At 47.2% G+C, this 21,233-nt stretch overlaps 1 protein-coding gene across 3 annotated transcripts in view; it reads left to right on the plus strand.

Annotated features, from left to right (window-relative positions):
* The first annotated feature begins 1,219 nt into the window (after nucleotides 1–1,219).
* Nucleotides 1,220–21,233, plus strand: part of SERPINA6 (serpin family A member 6) — a 29,224-nt gene continuing 9,210 nt past the window's right edge. For 2 of the 3 annotated variants that reach the window (XM_014582900.2, XM_006165388.3), the window contains exons 1-3: nucleotides 1,221–1,402; nucleotides 12,338–12,963; nucleotides 18,327–18,594. In XM_014582900.2, the coding sequence (XP_014438386.1) occupies nucleotides 12,357–12,963; nucleotides 18,327–18,594 (875 nt within the window). In that variant the 5' untranslated portion in view covers nucleotides 1,221–1,402; nucleotides 12,338–12,356. Of the gene's footprint in view, nucleotides 1,403–12,337; nucleotides 12,964–18,326; nucleotides 18,595–21,233 lie in introns of all 3 variants that reach the window. The other variant, XM_027767081.1, reaches the window with a different exon arrangement.

Consider the following 21,233-nt stretch of genomic DNA (forward strand, 5'->3'; position numbering starts at 1 on the left):
AAATTTAGTAGTTAGAGAAAAAAAAAAGAAGAAGAAGAAGAATATCCTGAATTCTAAATAAACTAAATGGCATATTACTAACTTATTCTTGGGCTAAAAAGGAAACAGGAGGCCAGCAGGTGGTGTGATGGTCAGGACACTGGACTCCCCCATGGCCGACTGCCATTCAAGTCCTGGACCTGGTGGCTTGCTTTTTCACTTTCTCTCTCTCTCTCATAAACACACATGCCCTATAGTAAATTTTAAAATAATAATAATAAATAAAATTAAAAAACTATTAATTTTTTTAAAAAAAGGAAACCATAAGACACGCTACCACCACATCAGTTAGACACTGTGCAGAGAAAGTCAGATCCCATGTGGCTGACCAGGGTTCAAATTCTGGTCCCACTGGCTTCACATTAGGCATATGTACATGCCCAGGATCCTGCAGGGATAAAAAATTGGGGGGGGATGGGAATTACACACAACTAGACCCTGTTGGGGTTCTTTCTCTCTCTCCCTCTCTCCTTCTCTCCCTCTCTTCCTCTCTTTCTCTTGTGCATGCACCCTCTGGCACTTCTATGACCCCTGATTTCAGCCATACCAGAAACTTCCCACCCTTTGGAACTCTGATTCATGAGACTCAATAAATATATCTTTTTTGCTTTATGGTGGTTTGAGTTTGATGTTTGTCATCCATGATCAAAGGAGAATAGGTGGGTACAAATGTGGAGAAGAGAAGTTCCTACACTTGTCTAATGGTTGTAGACTTGAATCCCAAGGGGAGCTCACTTAGTCTCCAAATGCCTGTTCTTCATCTAAAGAGGAGTGATGGTAATGGTGCCCACTTCCTGAAGTCATAGTGAAAATTAAGTGAGATCAGCCATGGGAAACACTTACCTGATTAATATTCCATGTCTGTCTCTCCCAGCAGACTGAGCCCCCCTTGAAGGCAGGGTCTTGCCTGATTTGTCCTCAGAGCTGGGGTTAAGCACCTGGTTTTTCACAAATGCCCAAGCCTTCACATTGATAAGAGCACCATGACTTCTCTGCCCAATGTCACAGAGCCACCACAAGCAGTTATGCAACTTCAGCCACATTTTGATATTGGATTGAATACAGGAAAGTTAGTCTGTGTATTGTTGTGTTTACCGAGTTCTTGGGCAAGTCTCCCATTGGTTAGAGGCTGGAGGGAGGGGATCACTGAATGGAGATGACTACTGGCCCCCCCTCTAACCATTAACCAGCAGGGAAGCTGGCAAACAAGATTTAGCAGGCAACGTCCTGCAGCTGACTGTACACAGGCTGGGATCCAGGACGGCAGGACTAAGCCTACAGGAGCAGCCCAAGCCCACGGGAGCAGCCCGAGCCCACGGGAGCAGCCCGAGCCCACGAGAGCAGCCCAGGCCCACTGCAGCCTGTGAGTTACACCCCAGACTGTCCCCACAGGCCCTCCAGACAAGTGAGGACAACACTCGCTTCTGGTTTCCCTGTGTTTTGATGGCACTGACTATAGGGAAGCCAGTGATGGTAGAAAGCAACCCCCCCACAGAGGATTTCCTAGAGTCTGTGAGTCACCCACAGGGATTTTGCTGTCTCTTGGGCTCCTGCCTGTCTGGAGCTGGTGCTATGGGCTGGAGCCAGGAGCCATTCCCACTATGTCCCCCACTGGTGTTCCCAAGCCCAGTGGAACAGTGTGACCTCAGCCCCGAGTGGGAGTCTAAGAGCCGGGATGGACCAGCTAGAGGCAACGCCCCTGAGGAAAGAGACTGACTCAGAGGTGGGGGCAGTGCCCGGCGAGCAGTGCAGAGGGCGTTCTCCAGAATCCACAGACCCCTCTCTGCCATGGCTCCTTGCTCAGTGACCTGGGAAAAGTAATACAGATAGTGCCAGTCTACCCACTTATGAGGTCTGAGGACAGAGGGCCTGGACCGCAGCTGGCCCGTGAGGGTCTGGGTAGACAGACTGCAGTGAGTATTTCAGTCTCTTCAGAAATGAGGAGCAAGGGGATGGACTTGAAATGCACGACTACACGGACGGGCTGTGTCTGTGTACGGCTGGGTTCTTTCGAAGACCTGTTTTACTCATCATTTTTCTTCCTGCAGAGACAGGCAGAATGACATGGCCCAGGGCCTGAAATCAGACTGCCAGTCTTTGAACAGATTCATTAGCAAGACAGATATCCCCACAAAACTTAAGAGAAAATATGTAAATAGTAGAGCCAAAAGGAAAAGAACTACTGATATAAGACAGTAATTTTAAAATAATAATGAAAGGGTATTAAATTTGAAAACCTAGATGAAATAGAAAATTCCTAAATATAAATTTTACAAACTAGTTTAAGGAGTAGAGAACTTGAAGCAAAAACCAAGTATGAACAAACCTGAAGGCCAGTGAGGGGCAATGCCCAGGTGAAAGAGGCTGACCCGAGGGTGGTGGGGGCAGTGTCTGGAGAAGCTACTGGGCTTGGGAGCCAGCTCTGATGGGTTCCTCTCCTTCCCTGGGCCTCAGTTTTCTCACCTGTAAACCGGGCCTCAGAATGCGCTATTAAGTAAGGCCACATGAGCCAGGCGTTGATCCTGGCCATGACTGACACCTACAGCAATGTAGTTAGGCAGGTGAGGGTTTGGTTTGGTTTTGTTCTGAGAGATTTTTGCTGTAGGGCACGTGCATTCACCAGCCAAAAAGTGAGAAATCACACCCCCCCCCTCCCAGGGGGATGGCCCTGCCGCAATCCCTTCTCCATTCTCCTCTAGGGATTTTGCGCGCGCACACACACACTCAGGGAGTGTTCCACACTGCCAAGTTCAGGCCACAAACCGCAGTCAACTGTATGGGAGTCCAGCACCTTAACCACTACACCACCTCTGGTCCCAGCAGGTGGAGAGGATTAGTACAGGAAGGGATGAGGTGCACAGTCACCCCAGAGACAGCAGGAAGGAAGGGAAGCCCTCCCTGCACAAGACTTCATGCTGCACAGGGTTCTTGCCCAAGAGGGGGTCACAGATGGGGTGGCAGTGACCAGGACTAAGCAAAGAGTTTACTGGGTATAAAAGGGTCAGCAACAGAGAAGTTCAGAAGGGGGGCTTCCCAGAGGTGGTGATCGGGGACCAGAGTGTCAAAGGTCAAAGGGGAGTAAGCCAGGCAAGGCAGAGAGGGGACGGGCCTCGAGAGTGGAACCATATGGTGCATGGCCAGGACAGGCCCATCTTTGTCCCAGTCCCAGCCCAGGGCCAGGTTCAGCAAACACTGGACACTGAAATGACCTACCCTGCCCTGATCCGACCCTGGAAGAGATAAACGCCTGATACGTGCTGAGATAACCCCGCCACCAGTGTTGCTGTAGCTGCAACTGTAAGGGGCCAGGTTTGAAACCGAGGGCAAGGCTGTCACCAGGGACTGGGTCATGGGGATCCTCGGGTCATGTTAGTACAATTTGGCTTCATCTGTGGGCAATCAGGAGCCACTGAAAGCTTCTCAGCTGGAGAACGACTGATTGGCTGATCCACTTGAAGTTGAGAAGCTCAGCTGACTGCAGAGGGGAGGCAGGGAGGCCAGGCAGGGACCACTGCCGAGTGCCAGAAGCGATGGAGAGCCCTTAACTGGGCTGCGCGCTGGGACTGGAGGGGAGTCAAGCCAGGAAGAGCAAGGCTAGCTGCGGACATAGCTTCGGCTCCTTTTACGCTGAGGAAACGGCAGAGTTTAGACAGTCTGCCCCATCACTAGTTCACCAATAGCAGCACTGGGGTCCTCATCCAGCTTGGCTACCACAAACCCATAAAAAATTGTCCTGAGAACCCAGAAATCCACGCCAAAAGCTGATCTGGGGGAGACTCCAATAAAGCCCAGCAGCTAGGAAGGAGTAGGGGCAGGGGTCCCACCTACATCTATCATCAACATAGAGAACTGGGGGACTCAGAGGAGCCAGCAGGGCTGTTTTTCTACCACCCACACTGAACTGAGGGAGACAGAGGGAGTGTGGAAAGGGCTCCAGGAGGCTGGGGGGCTATTTGCACCTGTTCGCTAGAGTTTCTGGCGAGTTTTGGAATAATGCCAGAGAATGGCTTTCCAGACTGTTCCAGAGACCAGTGGTTCTCATACTCAGAGTGCACCTATTAAAAAGACAAACTTCAGAAAACTGTAATAAAATTAGCAGAGTCGATTTGAGCAAAGAATTGGGCAGCTTCAGGAAATCTTCAGAGAGCCCCATCCAGCAACACAGGCAGGCAGTACTGGAAGACAGAAAATGAAAGTAATGTGTAGATGTAGCTTGGACACAGTTCAAGGTTTGCTTTATTTGAACCTACTGGATGCCTCAGACTGGCTGAAAGTTCAGCTGCTATGATTGACCAAGGCTTGGCTTTGCTACAAGAATGTACTTTTGAGTCGAGTTGCAGTTTGTTAAATATTAAATGAGGTTACAGTTCACTACATATGGAGGCAACTTTGGGCCAAATACAGTTTAATTTCATAATTCCCCTTGTTTGGTCGGCCTCTTAATTTTGAGAGATTCACTAAAACTTTGGGTACTGCCACCACTTTCTGTCACCGTCATAATTGACTTCTTTGGTCTCAATATGGAATTCACAATTATAGCCGTATGGAGATTATTCCATCTGCAGAGGAGGGCCGCATGTGAGTATTTAAGATTCTGGAGGGGGTACAGACCGTCAGGAAAACTATTATGATGGCCCTCAGGAGAATAATACCAAGAAACTGAAGTACGCTCCTTAACAAGAGTTTCCATAAACCGAACTGATGAAAATCAACTCACGATTCAGGTAATAGAGATAACTCAACAGTATTTGAGTCCAATCAGTCTTAGTCTTTGATTGTGGCATGGTGCCAATTGAGGACCATCATTTACAGTTAAAATAGTATTATTTAAAGGTTTTCTTTTCTTTTTTTTTTTTGGAGGTTTTTGCTATAGAGCACATGCACTTGTCAGAAAGACAGAGAGAGACAGAGACAGAGAGACAGAAAGCGAGAAATCACCTGCCAGGGAGGATGGCCACACCGCAACCCCTTCTCCTCCATTCTCCTCTCAGGATCTTGGGCACACATGCACACGCGCCTGGCCTGAGTTTAATTAAGCCACTGGGTCCGGGACTTGAACCACAGTTGACTACATGGGAGTCTAGCGACATAGCCATTACACCAACTGCTGGTCCCAAGGTTATCTATTTTTGCAGTTAGCCTAGTAACACAAATATAGTGACCCGGACATTTAAATGAAAGAAGCGTAGACTGGAAAACTGGAATTGCCAAGTTTGCCTTCTCCATTCGGGATGCCTGCAAGCTAGTTGATAGCTACTCTCATAAAGGCATCTTCCCCTGAGAAATGTGTTCAGGTGTCTGGTGGCAGTGTCTAGAGAAAGAGCAATATTTTAAACGAGGCTTTCTGTAAGAGTAAGATCAGAGAAAAGGTAAGTACTGCATTCAGTTTTGTCAGCACCGTGCATAAGCCCCCAACATGGGCAAAGAGGAGATCTAAACCTTTGTGATGTTCCAATAAATATTTTTGTTCAACTTAAATATTCTCATTCACCTTTTGGAAAATGGCTTCTGACTGTCTGAACCGTTTGGAGAACTCATTGGCTAGCAAATCCAAGATTTTTTTTCCTAACGTATGAATTAGCTTTAAATTCCATTCATTTGGTGCCCTACGACTACCAAAAGTGAACTCCCAGATACCCCATGGGAATCTTTCCTTAGTGGAAACTAAGTTATCTGTATCTATTTTGTGGTGGCTACTAATTTTCAGGATTGGTCACTTCGGTCTCTGATTATGGGAGCTATAATGGAAACTCTCTGGGGAAGCTACCCAGAAGGCAGGAGTGAGCCAGGCCAGATAGCAGGATCCAAACCAGTGAGGAGGCAACACAAAGTAATGTAAAACCTCCTCAGACCAGATATAGGCTGTCAGAGGCTGGAAAAGAGGGCCCCCTAGTGGCATATGAGCATAAGTCTGTTACATTTGCTCACCAGGAAGTCTGCATAGTTCCTGAATGAGGTCCAGTGAGAAACCTACGTTTTTGGTGGTCATTTTACAGCATATAGTAAAGGGAATTATGACCATATATAATAAGAAGGGACCTTACTGAACTGAATACACTCCTGGAATCTAGCAAGTTTTAGATTTAGAGAAACATTGTTCCAAAAGATTCCTGTCGGAGGCCTCTAACTAGATCAAATTCGGTTAATTTTTTTAATCAGTTCAATCCTGGATCCAGTCCAGAAAACATTGCTCAAATAAATTGGAGAGCTCTAAACACAAATCCTTGGGGCTCAAATTAAATAGAGAACTCCCTCATGACTCCCATGCTGCAAGAGGACATGGAGCCCAACGGACTCTGCAGAGACCTTCCCTCGGTCACTTCATGCTGTTGGAGCTCACTGGAGGGCTGTGTCACATCCCACTTCTGACACCAATCTGTTAACAGAAAAACTTTACACTAACTCGATGTAGCAGGGCTTGAGGGAGAAAAGAAAAAGATTCAGACATTGGACAGTTCTCTGAATCTTTGAGCTCCACTCAGCAATGTGGACAGGCAATATTTACAGGCAGAAAAAGAAAATGACATACAAGAGAAGCCTGGTTGGTTACAGATTAGCATTTGCCTTTTTCAGAATGCCGAAGCACTTTTTAGTCTGTCATTGGATGAAAGTTTGACTGCTATGATTGGCTGAGACTCCGTTACTAGTTACAAGAATATACTCTTGGGCCAGTCAGTGGTGTGGTGGTTAAGGCAACTGGGTCCCACATGGCCGACTGCATGGTTTTGGTCCCAGACCTGACAGCATGGAAAACTCACTAGGTATGTTTGTGTGCATGCCCAATATCCAGAAAGGAGAGAGGAGTGGAGGAGAAAGGATTGCAGCATGACCATTCCCCATGGGGAGGGATCTCTCTCTCTCCTCTTTCTCTCTCTGGAAAGTGCACCTTCCTATGGAAAAATTTCTTTTAAAATAATAGTAATATTATATTATTATTACCATTCCTTTTAGTTAGATTATACGTTAAGTTAGCTTACAGTTCACTACATATGGAGACAGCATTAGGCCGAATTTAATTAGGCACTGATTATTTGGGGGTTCCCAGCCCCCTCCCCAAAGTGTCTGGTTCCACAGCTGGGTTGATACAGCAGGATCTGCTTTTCCCATAAGGAAAGACAGAGAGAGACAAGGAGACAGAAAGTGAGAATCATCCCCCGGGGGGGATGGCCACGTCGCAATCCCTTCTCCTCCATTCCCCTCTCGGGATCTTGGGCACGCACGCACATGCACCCTGCATGAGTTTAAGCCACAGGGTCAGGGACTCGAACCGTGGTTGACTACATGTGAGTCCAGTGACATAGCCATTACGCTAACTGCTGATCCCTTCACTTATTGATTCTGACCCTGACTGTCATTTACCAAACATTTTTTTATTGGTTTGCATTTCATCTTTCCCTTAATTTTTCATTGTGAAAAAATGTCTCAAATTTTTAACCATTTTTAAGTGTACAGAACATTTTTACCATTCCATACTGAGACTTCATACCCATTAAATAACTTCTCACTCCTCCCTTCTCCCAGCCCTAGATAACGACATTTTTACTTTCATCTCAAAGTCCCAATGTATTTGACTAATCTAGTCATGGAATCATACAAATTGAGTTCTTTTCTGCCAGGCGTATTTCACGTAACATAATGTCTTCAAGGTTTAGTCGTGTTGTAGTGTATATCAGAATACCATTCCTTTTCAAGGCTTAATATCATATGTCTATACCCTATTGTGATTATTCATTTATCCCTCAAGGGGCATTTGGGTTGCTCTCATTGATCATCTTACTGTGGCAAACAATTTCTTATGACTTCAGTAAACAAATACCTGTTAAAGTTTCTGTTTTCAGTTTTTTTGTGTGCATATGGCCAAAGTAGAATTATTGGATCAAATGATATTTCTATCTTAATTCTTTGAGAAACCACTTTCACATTGCTGTAGCATTTTACATTCCTGTCAGTAATGCACATAATTCCAGATTCTCCACACTCAAGTCATAGTTTGCTTGTTTATGCCACAACCTATTCTCCTCCATTCTTTTAGGTCTAGAGCATGTACACACATGTGCTTGGCATGAGTTTTAAGCCACCAAGTCCAGGACTTGAACTGCAGTCAGCAACTGGGTCCCACATGGCCGACTGCATGGTTTTGGTCCCAGACCTGACAGCATGGAAAACTCACTAGGTATGTTTGTGTGCATGCCCAATATCCAGAAAGGAGAGAGGAGTGGAGGAGAAAGGATTGCAGCATGACCATTCCCCATGGGGAGGGATCTCTCTCTCTCCTCTTTCTCTCTCTGGAAAGTGCACCTTCCTATGGAAAAATTTCTTTTAAAATAATAGTAATATTATATTATTATTACCATTCCTTTTAGTTAGATTATACGTTAAGTTAGCTTACAGTTCACTACATATGGAGACAGCATTAGGCCGAATTTAATTAGGCACTGATTATTTGGGGGTTCCCAGCCCCCTCCCCAAAGTGTCTGGTTCCACAGCTGGGTTGATACAGCAGGATCTGCTTTTCCCATAAGGAAAGACAGAGAGAGACAAGGAGACAGAAAGTGAGAATCATCCCCCGGGGGGGATGGCCACGTCGCAATCCCTTCTCCTCCATTCCCCTCTCGGGATCTTGGGCACGCACGCACATGCACCCTGCATGAGTTTAAGCCACAGGGTCAGGGACTCGAACCGTGGTTGACTACATGTGAGTCCAGTGACATAGCCATTACGCTAACTGCTGATCCCTTCACTTATTGATTCTGACCCTGACTGTCATTTACCAAACATTTTTTTATTGGTTTGCATTTCATCTTTCCCTTAATTTTTCATTGTGAAAAAATGTCTCAAATTTTTAACCATTTTTAAGTGTACAGAACATTTTTACCATTCCATACTGAGACTTCATACCCATTAAATAACTTCTCACTCCTCCCTTCTCCCAGCCCTAGATAACGACATTTTTACTTTCATCTCAAAGTCCCAATGTATTTGACTAATCTAGTCATGGAATCATACAAATTGAGTTCTTTTCTGCCAGGCGTATTTCACGTAACATAATGTCTTCAAGGTTTAGTCGTGTTGTAGTGTATATCAGAATACCATTCCTTTTCAAGGCTTAATATCATATGTCTATACCCTATTGTGATTATTCATTTATCCCTCAAGGGGCATTTGGGTTGCTCTCATTGATCATCTTACTGTGGCAAACAATTTCTTATGACTTCAGTAAACAAATACCTGTTAAAGTTTCTGTTTTCAGTTTTTTTGTGTGCATATGGCCAAAGTAGAATTATTGGATCAAATGATATTTCTATCTTAATTCTTTGAGAAACCACTTTCACATTGCTGTAGCATTTTACATTCCTGTCAGTAATGCACATAATTCCAGATTCTCCACACTCAAGTCATAGTTTGCTTGTTTATGCCACAACCTATTCTCCTCCATTCTTTTAGGTCTAGAGCATGCACACACATGTGCTTGGCATGAGTTTTAAGCCACCAAGTCCAGGACTTGAACTGCAGTCAACTACATGGGAGTCCAGCAATGTAACCATTACACCACCTGCTGAATCTCCATTATCATTTTTTAAAATTTGCTATAGGGCACACACACTCACGCTTACCAGAGAGAGAAAGAGAGAGAGGGGGAAAGTGAGAAAGCAAGCCACCAGGTGGAGGACTCAAACTGCAGTTGGCCATGTAGGAGTTCAGCAATTTGACCCATGCCATGTGCTGGTCCCACACCACACTGTTATTATTATAGTTTTATAATAAATTTTGGAATAAGGACATGTGAGACTTCCAACTTTCGTTTCTGATGAGAACTGCACTGAATTTATAGATTGTATCGAGTAGCATTGCCATCTTAACAATATTTTCTCCCAATCCATGAATGCAGGGTCCATTCATTCATGTCTCTTAAAACTTCTTTCAACATTGTTTTGTATTTTTCAGTACACAATCTCTCACCTCCTTGGTTTGTTTGTTTGTTTGTTTTGTTAGAGGTGCATGCACTCACCAAAGACAGAGAGATACAGAGAGAGAGGAAAAGTGAGAAAGCGCTCACCCAAAGGGGTTGACCATGGTGAAATTCTTCCTCCACCATTTTCATTCAGGATTTTGGGTACGTACACACACACATGCCTGGAATATTTCTCAAGCCTTCAGGTCCAGGATTTCAGTTGTGCAGTTGGCCATGTGAGATCCAGCCACCTTACCCTCCATGCCATCTGCTGACCCGTCTTTGTTAATTTTTAAATATTTTATTTTTTTCTGATATTATTGTAAATGCAATTTTTAGAATTTACTTTTCATGTTATTTATTCTTGTTAGTGCTTGGAAATGGGCCTGACTTTTTGTGTTCATTTCATATGGTTTTACTTTTCAAAATTTGTTTATTAGTTCTGACAGGTTTTCTGGGGTTTGTTTTGTTTGGGTTGGGTTTTGTTGTTATTACTGAATATTTAAGATTTTCTACATATCAGATCATGTAATGTTCTCCTTTCATTCTGTTAATATGGTATATTACATTGATTTTCATATATTGAACTATCCTTGCATTCCAGAATTGAATCCAGCTTGATCACAGTGTCTAATTCTTTTGAATGTGCTAGTGAATTTGGTTTGTTTATATGTTTCTAGGAATTTTTGCATCCAAGTTTATAAACAATATTAGCCTCTTGTTTTCTTTTGGTTGCTTGCTTGTATGTTTGTGTGTTTCCTTTTAATGTATGTATGTATGCATGTATGTATGTATTTTTAGGGTTTTGCCATAAGGTGTATGTGCTTGCCAGAGACAGACAGGGAAAGACACAGAGACAGGGAAAGTGAGAAATCACCCTCTAGGAGGAATGGTCACATCATAATTGCTCCTCCTCCATTCTCCTCCTGGGAGTTTGTGCACACGCACACATGTGCTCAGTGTGATTTTCAAGCCACCAGATATGGGACTTGAATCATGGTCAGTCACGTGGCAATCTGGCACCTTAACACCACACCATCTGCTGCCCCATCTAGTGTTCTTTTCCTTGGTGGTATCTTCTGGCCAGTTATGCTGCCTTTGCTGACTACATTAAGCAGCATTTCCCTCCTTTTCAATTTTTGGAAAAGTCGAGAAAGATCAATGTGAACTTTTCTTTGAAAATTTGGTAAATTCACCAGTGACCCAATAAGGTCCAGGGATTTTCTTTGTTGGAAAGGCTTTTTTACTTTTTATGTTTTTGTTTTGGTTGTTTATTTTATGGAGAAGATGGGGTGGGGATAGGCATTCACAGCAGGGTTTTGTCAAGCCATAATCCTCTCCACATACTGTCCTTCAGCCAGCCAGAGCTGCAGGTATGCATGTGCACACCTAGCATGTTCCAGGTCAATCCAGGATCTGAATGGGTCCTCCATGAGGCTGCAGAATAGCAGAGTTGTGCCCACCATCTGTATTCCTGTGGCTGGGTCATGAGGTTTTAATTACTGCTTTAGTCCCCACACTAGTTATCTGCCTATTCTAATTTCATATTCCTTTGTGGTTTAGTGTTGTTACACTTTGTGTTCCTAGGAATTTGGTCACCTAGGTTTTCTAAATGGTTGGCATACAATTTTTTTCATCGTACTTTTCTTTCTTTCTTTTTTTTTGGATAGGTTTTTGCCAGGGTGCACGGCGTGTGCGCTCACCAGACAGGCAGAGAGAGACAGAGAGACAGAGAGTCAGAAAGCAAGAAATCACCCCCCAGGGGGGATGGTCACGCCACAATCCCTTCTCCTCCATTCTCCTCTCGGGATCTTGGGCACACATGCACATGCACCCGGCATGAGTTTAAGTCACCGGGTCTGGGACTCAAATCACTATAGACTACATGGGAGTTCAGTGACATAGCCATTACGCCAACTGCTGATCCCTATGCTATGTTTTTATTTTCATTTTTCTCTGAATATTTTCTAATTTCTCTTTTGACATATTCCTTGACACATTAGTTAAGAGTATGTTGTTCAATTTCCATATTTTGTGAATTTTCTAGTTTTCTTCATTATTGATTTCTAACTTCATCCTATCGTGATTGGAGAAGATACTTTGTATTCATTTTTTAAAATCGATTGAGACTTGATATGTGGCCTAACATATGGTCACATATCCTAGAGATACCCCATATGAACTTGAGAAGAATTTTATGCTGTTGACATTGCTGAGTAGTCTGTATATGTCTGATATATATATATAGTTCTTTCATTGTGATGTTCAAGTCCTGAAAATGAGATAACCATGCCTCAGTGACTCAGAGGCCATCACATCATCTAATAAGCATTCCTGATTTGACAGGACCTGGCCACACTGGACAATGACACTTGTCTGGTACACCTGTCTCTTCTGGCTGTCCACCAGTTGTCTCTGGACCATCCAGGCTCAGGACTCTGCTGCTAATGTGAACATCAGGAGCCCTCACCGGGGCCTGGCTCCAACCAACGTTGATTTCGCCTTCAGCCTGTTCAAGCACCTAGTGTCCCTGGCTCCCGACAGGAACGTCTTTATCTCCCCTGTGAGCATCTCTATAGCCTTAGCAATGCTGTCCCTAGGCACTTACGGCCCCACGCGGACCCAGCTTCTCCAGGGCCTAGGTTTCAACATCACCGAGATCTCTGAGACTGAGATCCACCAGCGCTTTCAGCACCTCCTCAATCTCCTCAGGGAGTCAGAAACCAGCTTAGAAATGACCCTGGGCACCACCTTGTTCTATGACCGCAGCCTGGAGCCGCTGGAGTCGTTCTCAGCTGACATCAAGAAGTACTATGAGTCGGAGGTTTTGGCCGCAGATTTCCAGGATGGAGCTAAAGCCAGCAGACAGATCAAAGAGTACATCAAGAATAAGACACAGGGAGAAATTGAGGACTTGTTCTCAGACGTGGAGAGCCCAGGTGTCATCCTGGTCAACTACATCTTCTTCAAAGGTACCCCACAGACACCTCCATTCTGACAAGACCCCTTTCACCAGGAGTAGTAACAGCCATCTGAATCCAGGGCACACTCTTGGGCAAAACCTTTGACTTTACAAAGTGCATTTGCATTCGGGGGTCTCCTATATCCAGTCCTGTTGGGAAGGTAGAATCTCTCTCTCTCTCTCTCTCTCTCTCTCTCTTTTTTTTTTTTAAGAGTTTTTTGCTACAGGGCGCATGAGCTTGCTGGAGAGATGGAGAGAGGCCACAAAGTGAGAAATCAACCCCCAGGGGGGATGACCATGCTGCAATCCCTTCTCCTCCATTCTCTTGGGATTTGGGGCATGCACGCACATGTGCCCAGAGTGAGTTTTAAGCCACCAGCTCAGGGACTCGAACCCTGGCTAACTATGTAGGAGTCCAGTGATGTAACCATTACACCATCTGCTGATTCAGAATTACACAATTTTTTGAATGATCCAAATGACTCTCAGAAGAGTTGAGCAATTCCCCCAGGCTCTGAAGGGTTGGTCTGAGGCTCATACACGTAACCACATGGATTCTGGCTGCCTGGCAATTTACAAATATTGACTAAGCACTGGCAGCAAGGCAGGCCATGGACCAGGGGCTGAGAATAGGGCCCAGAATGAACCCAGCCCCTGCCTCGCAAACTCCCAGGTGCCCCTGAAGCCATCCTGCCCACACCGCCAGCTCTGCCTAGTCCTTCCTCAAAGAAACTTCAGGGTTTCTGACACAGGGTTTTCCAAAGTGCCTGTTCATTCAAAATCTCCAGGGAGACTCATTGAAAGTATAGATTCCAAAGCCCACCCAGACCAGCTGAAGCAAAACCTGTGAAAAAGCCCTAGAATCTATATTATTAACAAGCACTCTTCACCTCAGATCATTTTAACAGTGAGGTGTTACCCCTGGTAATAGAGTCCAGACACCTCTGTCTAGAGGTTCTCAACCGAGGAGGCTCCGTCTACCCTCCCAGGAACTCGTGGCAAGGTCTGGTGACATTTTTGGTAGTCACAGCTGGGAAGGGGTGGAATGTACTGTTGGCATGAAGTGGGCAGAGCCAGGGAGGCTGTTAGATATCTTACGGTGTGCAGGCCCCCTCCCAGAACGTTCATGGTGCCAGAACTGAAAGCTGTCCTCCCAACCCCGTGTCTCAACACTGGCCCTCCTCCCCGCTCCCAACACACGACAAATAGACAGACGCACACAGATTCCAACCACACCGAGTCCCGTGGAGACAGGCACGTCCTCAATGTGCCTGTCTCCACGGAAGCCTGCATCAGCCTCTGGGTGTCGCTGTAACAGGTTACTGCAGACTTGGTGGCTTGAAACAACACAAATGTATTATCTTCCAGTTCAGGAGGTCAAAATTCAAAATGAGTCACTGGGCCGAATCAGAGTTTGGCGAGGCTGGCTCCTTTTGAAAGCTCTAAGACAGGTGTCTCTGAGCCTTTTCCAGTTTCTAGAAGCCCCTTGCATGCCTTGGCTCAAGACCCCTTCCATCTTCAAAGCCAGTAATCGTATTGCTTTAGCCTCTGCTGCCCTCAGTCCTGTCTCTGCCCTGCCTCTCCTGCCCTCCTCTTCCACTCACAAGGAACCTCATGATCACACTGGTCCTACCTGGATAACCAAGGACCTCTCCCCACCCCAAGGCCACCTGATCAGCTGCTGTGATTCCATCTGTAAATGTAATTCCCCCTTGACACAGAACTTGCCATATTTATACATTCTAGGGATTAGGACATGGGTTTCCTTGGGAGGCCATTGCTCTGCCTTCCACAAAGCCCATGACCCTTCTGTGCCCCAGACCCTCCCTTGATTTATTTGGCTGCCTAAAATATCTTCCAGCTTTTCGAGTCTTAGCTCCAAAGTCACTTCCCCTGTAAAGCCTTCCCTGATTCCCTCAAAAACAACGCTGTGCTTCTCATCTCATCCTCTACAGTTCACCCGTGCCTCCTTGTGGTGATCATCTTGTAACCCAGGAACCAAGTAGCTCAATTTCAGCTAATCCATCAGGGTCCAAGAAATGCCAGTTGAACAGCCAAGCTAAACAAACAAAACCAGTAACTAGGCTTACTGTGTCTCTGAACAACATTCAGGATCCTCATAGCCGTCCCCGGCAAAGACTCCACACAGGCCCCTGCTCTCCTCCCTGGCCCTCAGTCAGGGTCTCCCAACCACCAACTGTTCCCACCTCCCCCACAGCCCCTATCGCCCAGACCGACTTAGCATCTCAGTGAGCCCCCTCCGCCTGCCTTTCAGCCTTGTCCATTCTCCCACAATTCTTGGAACCTCATGACAGCCTCAGAGGGCAGCCAGGGGGAGAGACTGACCAGGCGAAGGTAGCCTGCTGGAAGCATTTGCCCAGAATTGTTCTGACACAACTTCCACAGGCCGTCTCTCTCACAAGGCTGTGCACTCTTGGGCACGGGGTCCTCATCTCTCAGGGCCTTTGCATAGGGCTTGGCAGGTGGAAGGAGCTCAACAGTGGTTGCATGGAGTTTCCGGTAACAGCCTCAGGATTGGGCCCAGTAAACCCAGGTATAGAGAGGGGCTCACCAGGCACTCGGGGCAGCTGGCGGGGCAGTCACTGGCATGGTGTTGTTCTTCACACTGGTTCTTGGCAGTCTTAGAACACCATGAGTGATGTAGTTGGAACGCCATAGCTCCCAGTTACCAGACCAGTGAGACTGACGTCTGAACGTGGTGACAGAATGCCTTGTCACACACAGACATTCTCCAATGCAATGGAACTAGTCAGCAAGTCTTGGTTAGGCTAGGGGTGAGAGGGGGATAGGCGGGCATGATGCTAGCAACTCAGGAGTGATCATAGAAATGAAGAGTGGTGTTGCTATTATCGCTAAATTAAGGGCAGGTAAAATGTCCTGGTGTGTTCTTCAGTTAGTGGACTGTCTTGACAACTCTTTTTAGAGAAGATAAAAAATATTGTTCAGGGACCAGCAGACGGCATAATGGCTACGTCGCTGGATTCCCACATCATCAACCACGCTTCCAGTCCTAGACCCAGTGGCTTAAGCCCACGCTGGGCACATGTGCGTGCATGCCCAAGATCCTAAGAGGAGAACAGAGAAGGGACTGTGCCGTGATCATCTCCCAGAAGGGGATGATTTCTTGCTTTCTGTCTCTCTGCCTCTCTCTGTCTCTCTGGTGAGCACACACACCCTATAGCCAAAACCTCTTTAAAAAAAAGAAAGAAAGGTATTGTTAAATGGGGCCCATAAGTGACATGGTGGTAAAACTGCTGGATTCCCACATGGCCAACCACAGTTCGAGTCCCAGACATGGCAGTTTAAAAATTATTCAAGGTGTATGTGCATGCCCATAATCCCAAGAGGAGAATGGAGATGGGATTATGGTGTGGCCATCCCCTTGTGGGAGTGGTGGTTTCTCACTTGCCCCCTTTGTCTCTCTCTGGAGAGCATGCAAACCGTATGGCAAAAACCTAAAAAAAAAAAAAAAAGTTAAAAGATTTTCTGGAGAAATCATCCTTGCTTTCTTAGTTTTCACCTCATAAATTCTTGTTTCCCTACCACCAGCCCTCTAAGAATTTCTGAGAAGAAATTCCTTGAAGTAGGGTTTTAACCCAATTCTGTCCTTGGCTTTGGTGTCAAACTAGGTATGTTATACTTGCTTCTAGGGGGGAAATATTTAATAATAATAAAAAAATAAGCAGCAAAATTTTGAGGATAAAAAAATACTGTTCTAGGGAACCAGCAGTTAGCGTAATGGCTACGTCGCTGGACTCCCACATAGTCGACCGCGGTTCGTGTCCTGGACCCGGTGGCTTAAAACTCAGGCCGGGCGCGTGTGCGTGCGTGCCCAAGATCCCGAGAGGAGAATGGAGGAGAAGGGATTGCGGCGTGACCATCCCCCCTGGGGGGTGATTTCTCACTTTCTGTCTCTATGTCTCTCTCTGTCTGTCTGGCGAGCGCACACGCCCTACAGTGAAAATCTCTCCAAAAAAAAGAAAAAAGAAAAAAAATACTGTTCTAACAATAAGAAATATTTTCTCTTTTTTTCTGTAAGTTGGACAAAGTTAGCAAAATACCACTCCCTCAAGGTCTGAGGACTTGAGATTTCCTTTGAAGGAGGGTTTGAGAACTCTCAAGTTCTCTCCCTCACTGAGAGACAGACCAGGCCATGCTGGGTTTGCACGTGTCTGCAGACACCGAGGGTATGTAGGTTGTTCCAGAAGGACCCAGCACAGTTCTTGGGCCCACAGGCTCCATGAGCACAGGCCACTCTTCTCCACCTTCCAGCCTCTCCCTGTCGTCTCCATCCACAGCCATTAGAAGAGGTGTGAGACTGACCCAGAACTTGTGGCCTCGCTGAATAAATCCCACAGGCAGCGAGATGCAGAAGGCCCTGCCAGGAACCATATCTGGCCACCTGTGGCCCCAGCTGGGAAGTGGTGACGTGAGGGCTTCAGGACTTGAGGTCATGAGACCCTCTGGACTCGGGGTCCTTGGTCACCTCCAGACCCAAGGAGCCTTAATCCAGAGCAGAGTAGGCCCCGTCGAGACTCAGCGCATGCAAACATCTCATGAGTGGACCCAGGGCTGTCCGGAACAGGCTCAGACAGAAGAAGCTCCGTGGGTGCTGTTAAAATCAGGTGGGCTGAAGCTCAATGTAAGAAATAATTTTCCTCCCCTCAGGTACAGTCTCATCTGTGAAGGTAGTGAGTTCCCCATCTCAGGACAAACTGTGGCCTGGAGGGTGACACTAAGGAACAGAGGAGCAGGAATCTGAGGTCCAGCTGGGGGTGGGCGTCTGTGACCCTGAGGAATCATCTCACTCTCCTTTGCATTTGGGAAATGTGGTCCAGAGGAGGGTCTGCATCGTGGGGGTCAGGGGCCTCTTGCAGGAGAGTGGGTGCCATGCACTGGGCCAGCCAGGCTGTCCAGGATGAAGAGGAACAAATGGTCTATCCCCAGTCTCCTTCTTGCCCCCCTCAAGACCTTGAGGTTTAGACTTGAGGTCTGGCTCTACTTCAGGAGGCCTCTGAGCCAGGACGCACACCAGTCCGGGGCCAGGGCAGAGTCTGGCTGAAGTGAACCCCACCCAAACCCAAGAACCAGAGCCCTCCTGGTCTCTCCCCTCTTCCCTGATTAGAAGCTACTCTTCAAGGCATTCTCAAATGTGGGGGATGGAACAGGCTTTAACTTCTGGGAGTTTCCACATCTTACTGAAAACTGCAGCACCTGGCGTGGGGGCGTCCCAGGTGCACAGGAGGCTGCTGTGTCACTGGTCAGCAGGGCAGTTAGCGGGCACTCTGCTGCCCCGGGTGTTGTGCAGCTTGAGGTCCTGACGCCCGCTTCCTCTCACCCTGCTCTTCCCAGGCATGTGGGCGCAGCCCTTTGACCCAGTGTCTCGGGTACAGAACTTCTACGTGAATGAGACGCTCACAGTGGAGGTGCCCATGCTGTTCCAGTCAAGCACCATCATGCACCTCTACGACCCAGAGCTCGCGTGCCGAGTGGTGAAGCTGGACTACGAGGGCAACGGCACCGCCTTCTTCATCCTTCCAGACAGAGGGAGGGTGGACACGGTCATCTCCACGCTGACCCGGGACACGATTCAGAGGTGGTCTCAGACCCTGACCAGTGGGTAAGCACCCCCAGCCAGCATCCTGATTTCCGCAATGCCCCTGTGCCCAGAGGATGGCACGAGTGGAAAGGGGTGTGCCCGGGCACCCTTCTTCCCCCCAACTCACCCTCAGAGCCCATTGCTTTGCTGTCTGCTGGGTCTTCAAAGGCCACCAGGCTCCTTGACGTAGAGGTCACACTTAGGTGTCGATTTGTCAGTCAACACCAAGACACTTCCCTCATGCCTGTGAGGCCCATTACCACCATCTGTGTTATCGTATCTGCATCATTTCCTTTAGGTGAGCTGCCAACCACCCAGGTTCCCACTTATCCACTTTGTTACCTTGCTGACCCGAAACTAAGCATGTTACAGATTCCTGGGAGACCCCCAAAAATTTACTGGAAATGATCTCTGTGTCCATCACAGACCAGTACAGAGCCTGGGAGTGGTTCTTAAGTCACTTGGGGAGTCTATCTTACTCTTCCTCCAACCAATCAGTAAATAGGTGAAAAGGAGAGGGTGTAAATAAGTAATAAATGAGTAACTAAAAAGAGAGGTGTAGGGACCAGCAGATGGCATAATGGTTATATCGCTGGACTCCCACATGGTCTACTGTGGTTCAAGTCCTGGACCCAGTGGCTTAAACTTCACACCAGGTGCATATATGTGTGTGCCCAAAATCCTGAGAGGAGAATGGAGGAGAAGAGATTGTTTTCACTTTCTTTCTCTCTTTCTCTCTCCAGCAAGCACACACACCCTATAGCAAAAATCTCTTGGGGGGAAAGAGAGAGAGAGAGAAGTGTATGTGACGGGTCAGTGGTCAGGAGGCAAACCAGCTAACAGATCCTGTGTCTCTAAACTCCAGCCTGAGCAAGGGCTGGTGCAGAGTCAGCACTCAGGGGAGATCCAGGGAGGATGTGAATTAGCAATGAGTGAGTGAGTGAATGAATGGATGGACGGATGGAGAAACTGACGGATAAAGAATGAGTGGATGCATGAATGGGTGAATGAACAAATTAACGTATTTCTCCCAGGCACCACTGAGCTAGGGGGCTGTTGAAATTATCGTCAAGCATGTGCCCAACCCCGTGGCTCCCCTTGGAGAAGGGAAGTGATGTTCCTGAGAACACAGTCCTAACTCTCAGGGAGTTCTGTCTGAGCACAAAAATCAGAAATGCCAACTAACTACGTGGAGCCTGTGAAAGGCAGGATGAGGCAGGCTCAAAGGGCAGAGGGGACACAGGGGAGGGAGCAGGCACCTGGCTCGGAGTACCTCGGAAAGGCTGGTGGAGCAGATGGCAGTTCACTGGTCCATCCATTCAATGTCCACAAATGGCAGCACCTGCTCGGCACCGTGCATTGTGCAAACACAAGGCACAGGATGGTGACTAGGACAGAAATAGAGCCTCAAAGGCATGCTCTCCAGAGCAGAGAGCAGACATCAGTTGGATTACTGGAGAAACCGTGAGGAAATGTCTACCAGAGAGAGTGAAGAGTATAAAAGGCTGGGCTCTGCCACAGGGGCCTGGGGAGGGGGTTGGGGAGCAGGTTGCTCTCGCTTTGAACTGCATCAGCCTAAGTGGAATTCAACCCACGGAAGTGGCCCGACGAGCATGCGTGATGCGCGCGGGGTGGTGGGGGGTGCTGCTCACAGGGCACCGGCAAGGCAGACCAGCAGCAGTGAAGGGAACAGATTCAGCTTGGATGAACATCAGGATCCAAGGTCTTAGCAGCTGGAAGTCTGCAAAGAAGCTCTTCTACCTTCTTCTGTATAAGTTTTGTGCATGGTGGTTTGGGGTTGTTTTCTTGTGAATTACGCCTTCCCAGAGAGCTGTCCGGCACTGGGTGCTTCCACCCCGTGGAAGGAGGTTAATCCAGTTCTGTGAGTGGACCCAGAAATGCCTGAGGAAGAATGGTGAGATCGGATCTGTGTTACAGGAAGAACCCCCATAGTTGTGTGGGAACAGGGTTCTCGAGCCATCGACACCTGCTGGGTCTTGCGAGTACATGCATGTTGTATGTGTGCATGCACCTGTGTATGCAGGTGTGTGAGGCTGAGCCTGGGCTGGGAGGAGGTAACAGACTCACTTGGCAGTTCTCCCTTTCAGGTGTTCCCATCCTAGCCCCACTCCCTCTTCCCAGAGAGAACCTGTAATTCAGGCAGAACACCACTAGGTGGTGATAATGCACCATGATTCCTACAGTAAATTCTGGACTCTTGCATTGAAAACCAGGTTGAGGACAATCTTTGCCTTCACACCAAAAGTATTTCTTCATGAATACTGCCATAGGAACAAAGTTAATCAATAATACACATCTCGGGGCCCCCTGCCTCACCCTCAGAATGCGGCTGACACGGGCAGCAGGCACTGAGTGCCTAGCAGGTCCTTCCCAACCCTGTGCCTGTGGGGGGAACCGCTCAACCTCTCTGAGCTCGTCCGCCCATGTGGACACTGAAGACATGATCCCAACTTCGGAAGGTTGCATGTGCGCACACGGCGAGGAGATGAGCTACAGGGGGAGCATATGCCGGGTGCTCTGCGTGTGCTGGTTCAGTTTATCTGTCAGTTTATGTGGCCCCCTATAGGGAAGTTCCACATGCCTGTTTTTGATTCCTCCTCAACTCCTTCCAAACAGGATGGCTTAAAATCCAGACCTGC

Source organism: Tupaia chinensis, unplaced genomic scaffold (genome assembly GCF_000334495.1).
Source record: "Tupaia chinensis unplaced genomic scaffold, TupChi_1.0 Scaffold143913_1, whole genome shotgun sequence".
NCBI classification, from domain to species: domain Eukaryota; kingdom Metazoa; phylum Chordata; class Mammalia; order Scandentia; family Tupaiidae; genus Tupaia; species Tupaia belangeri.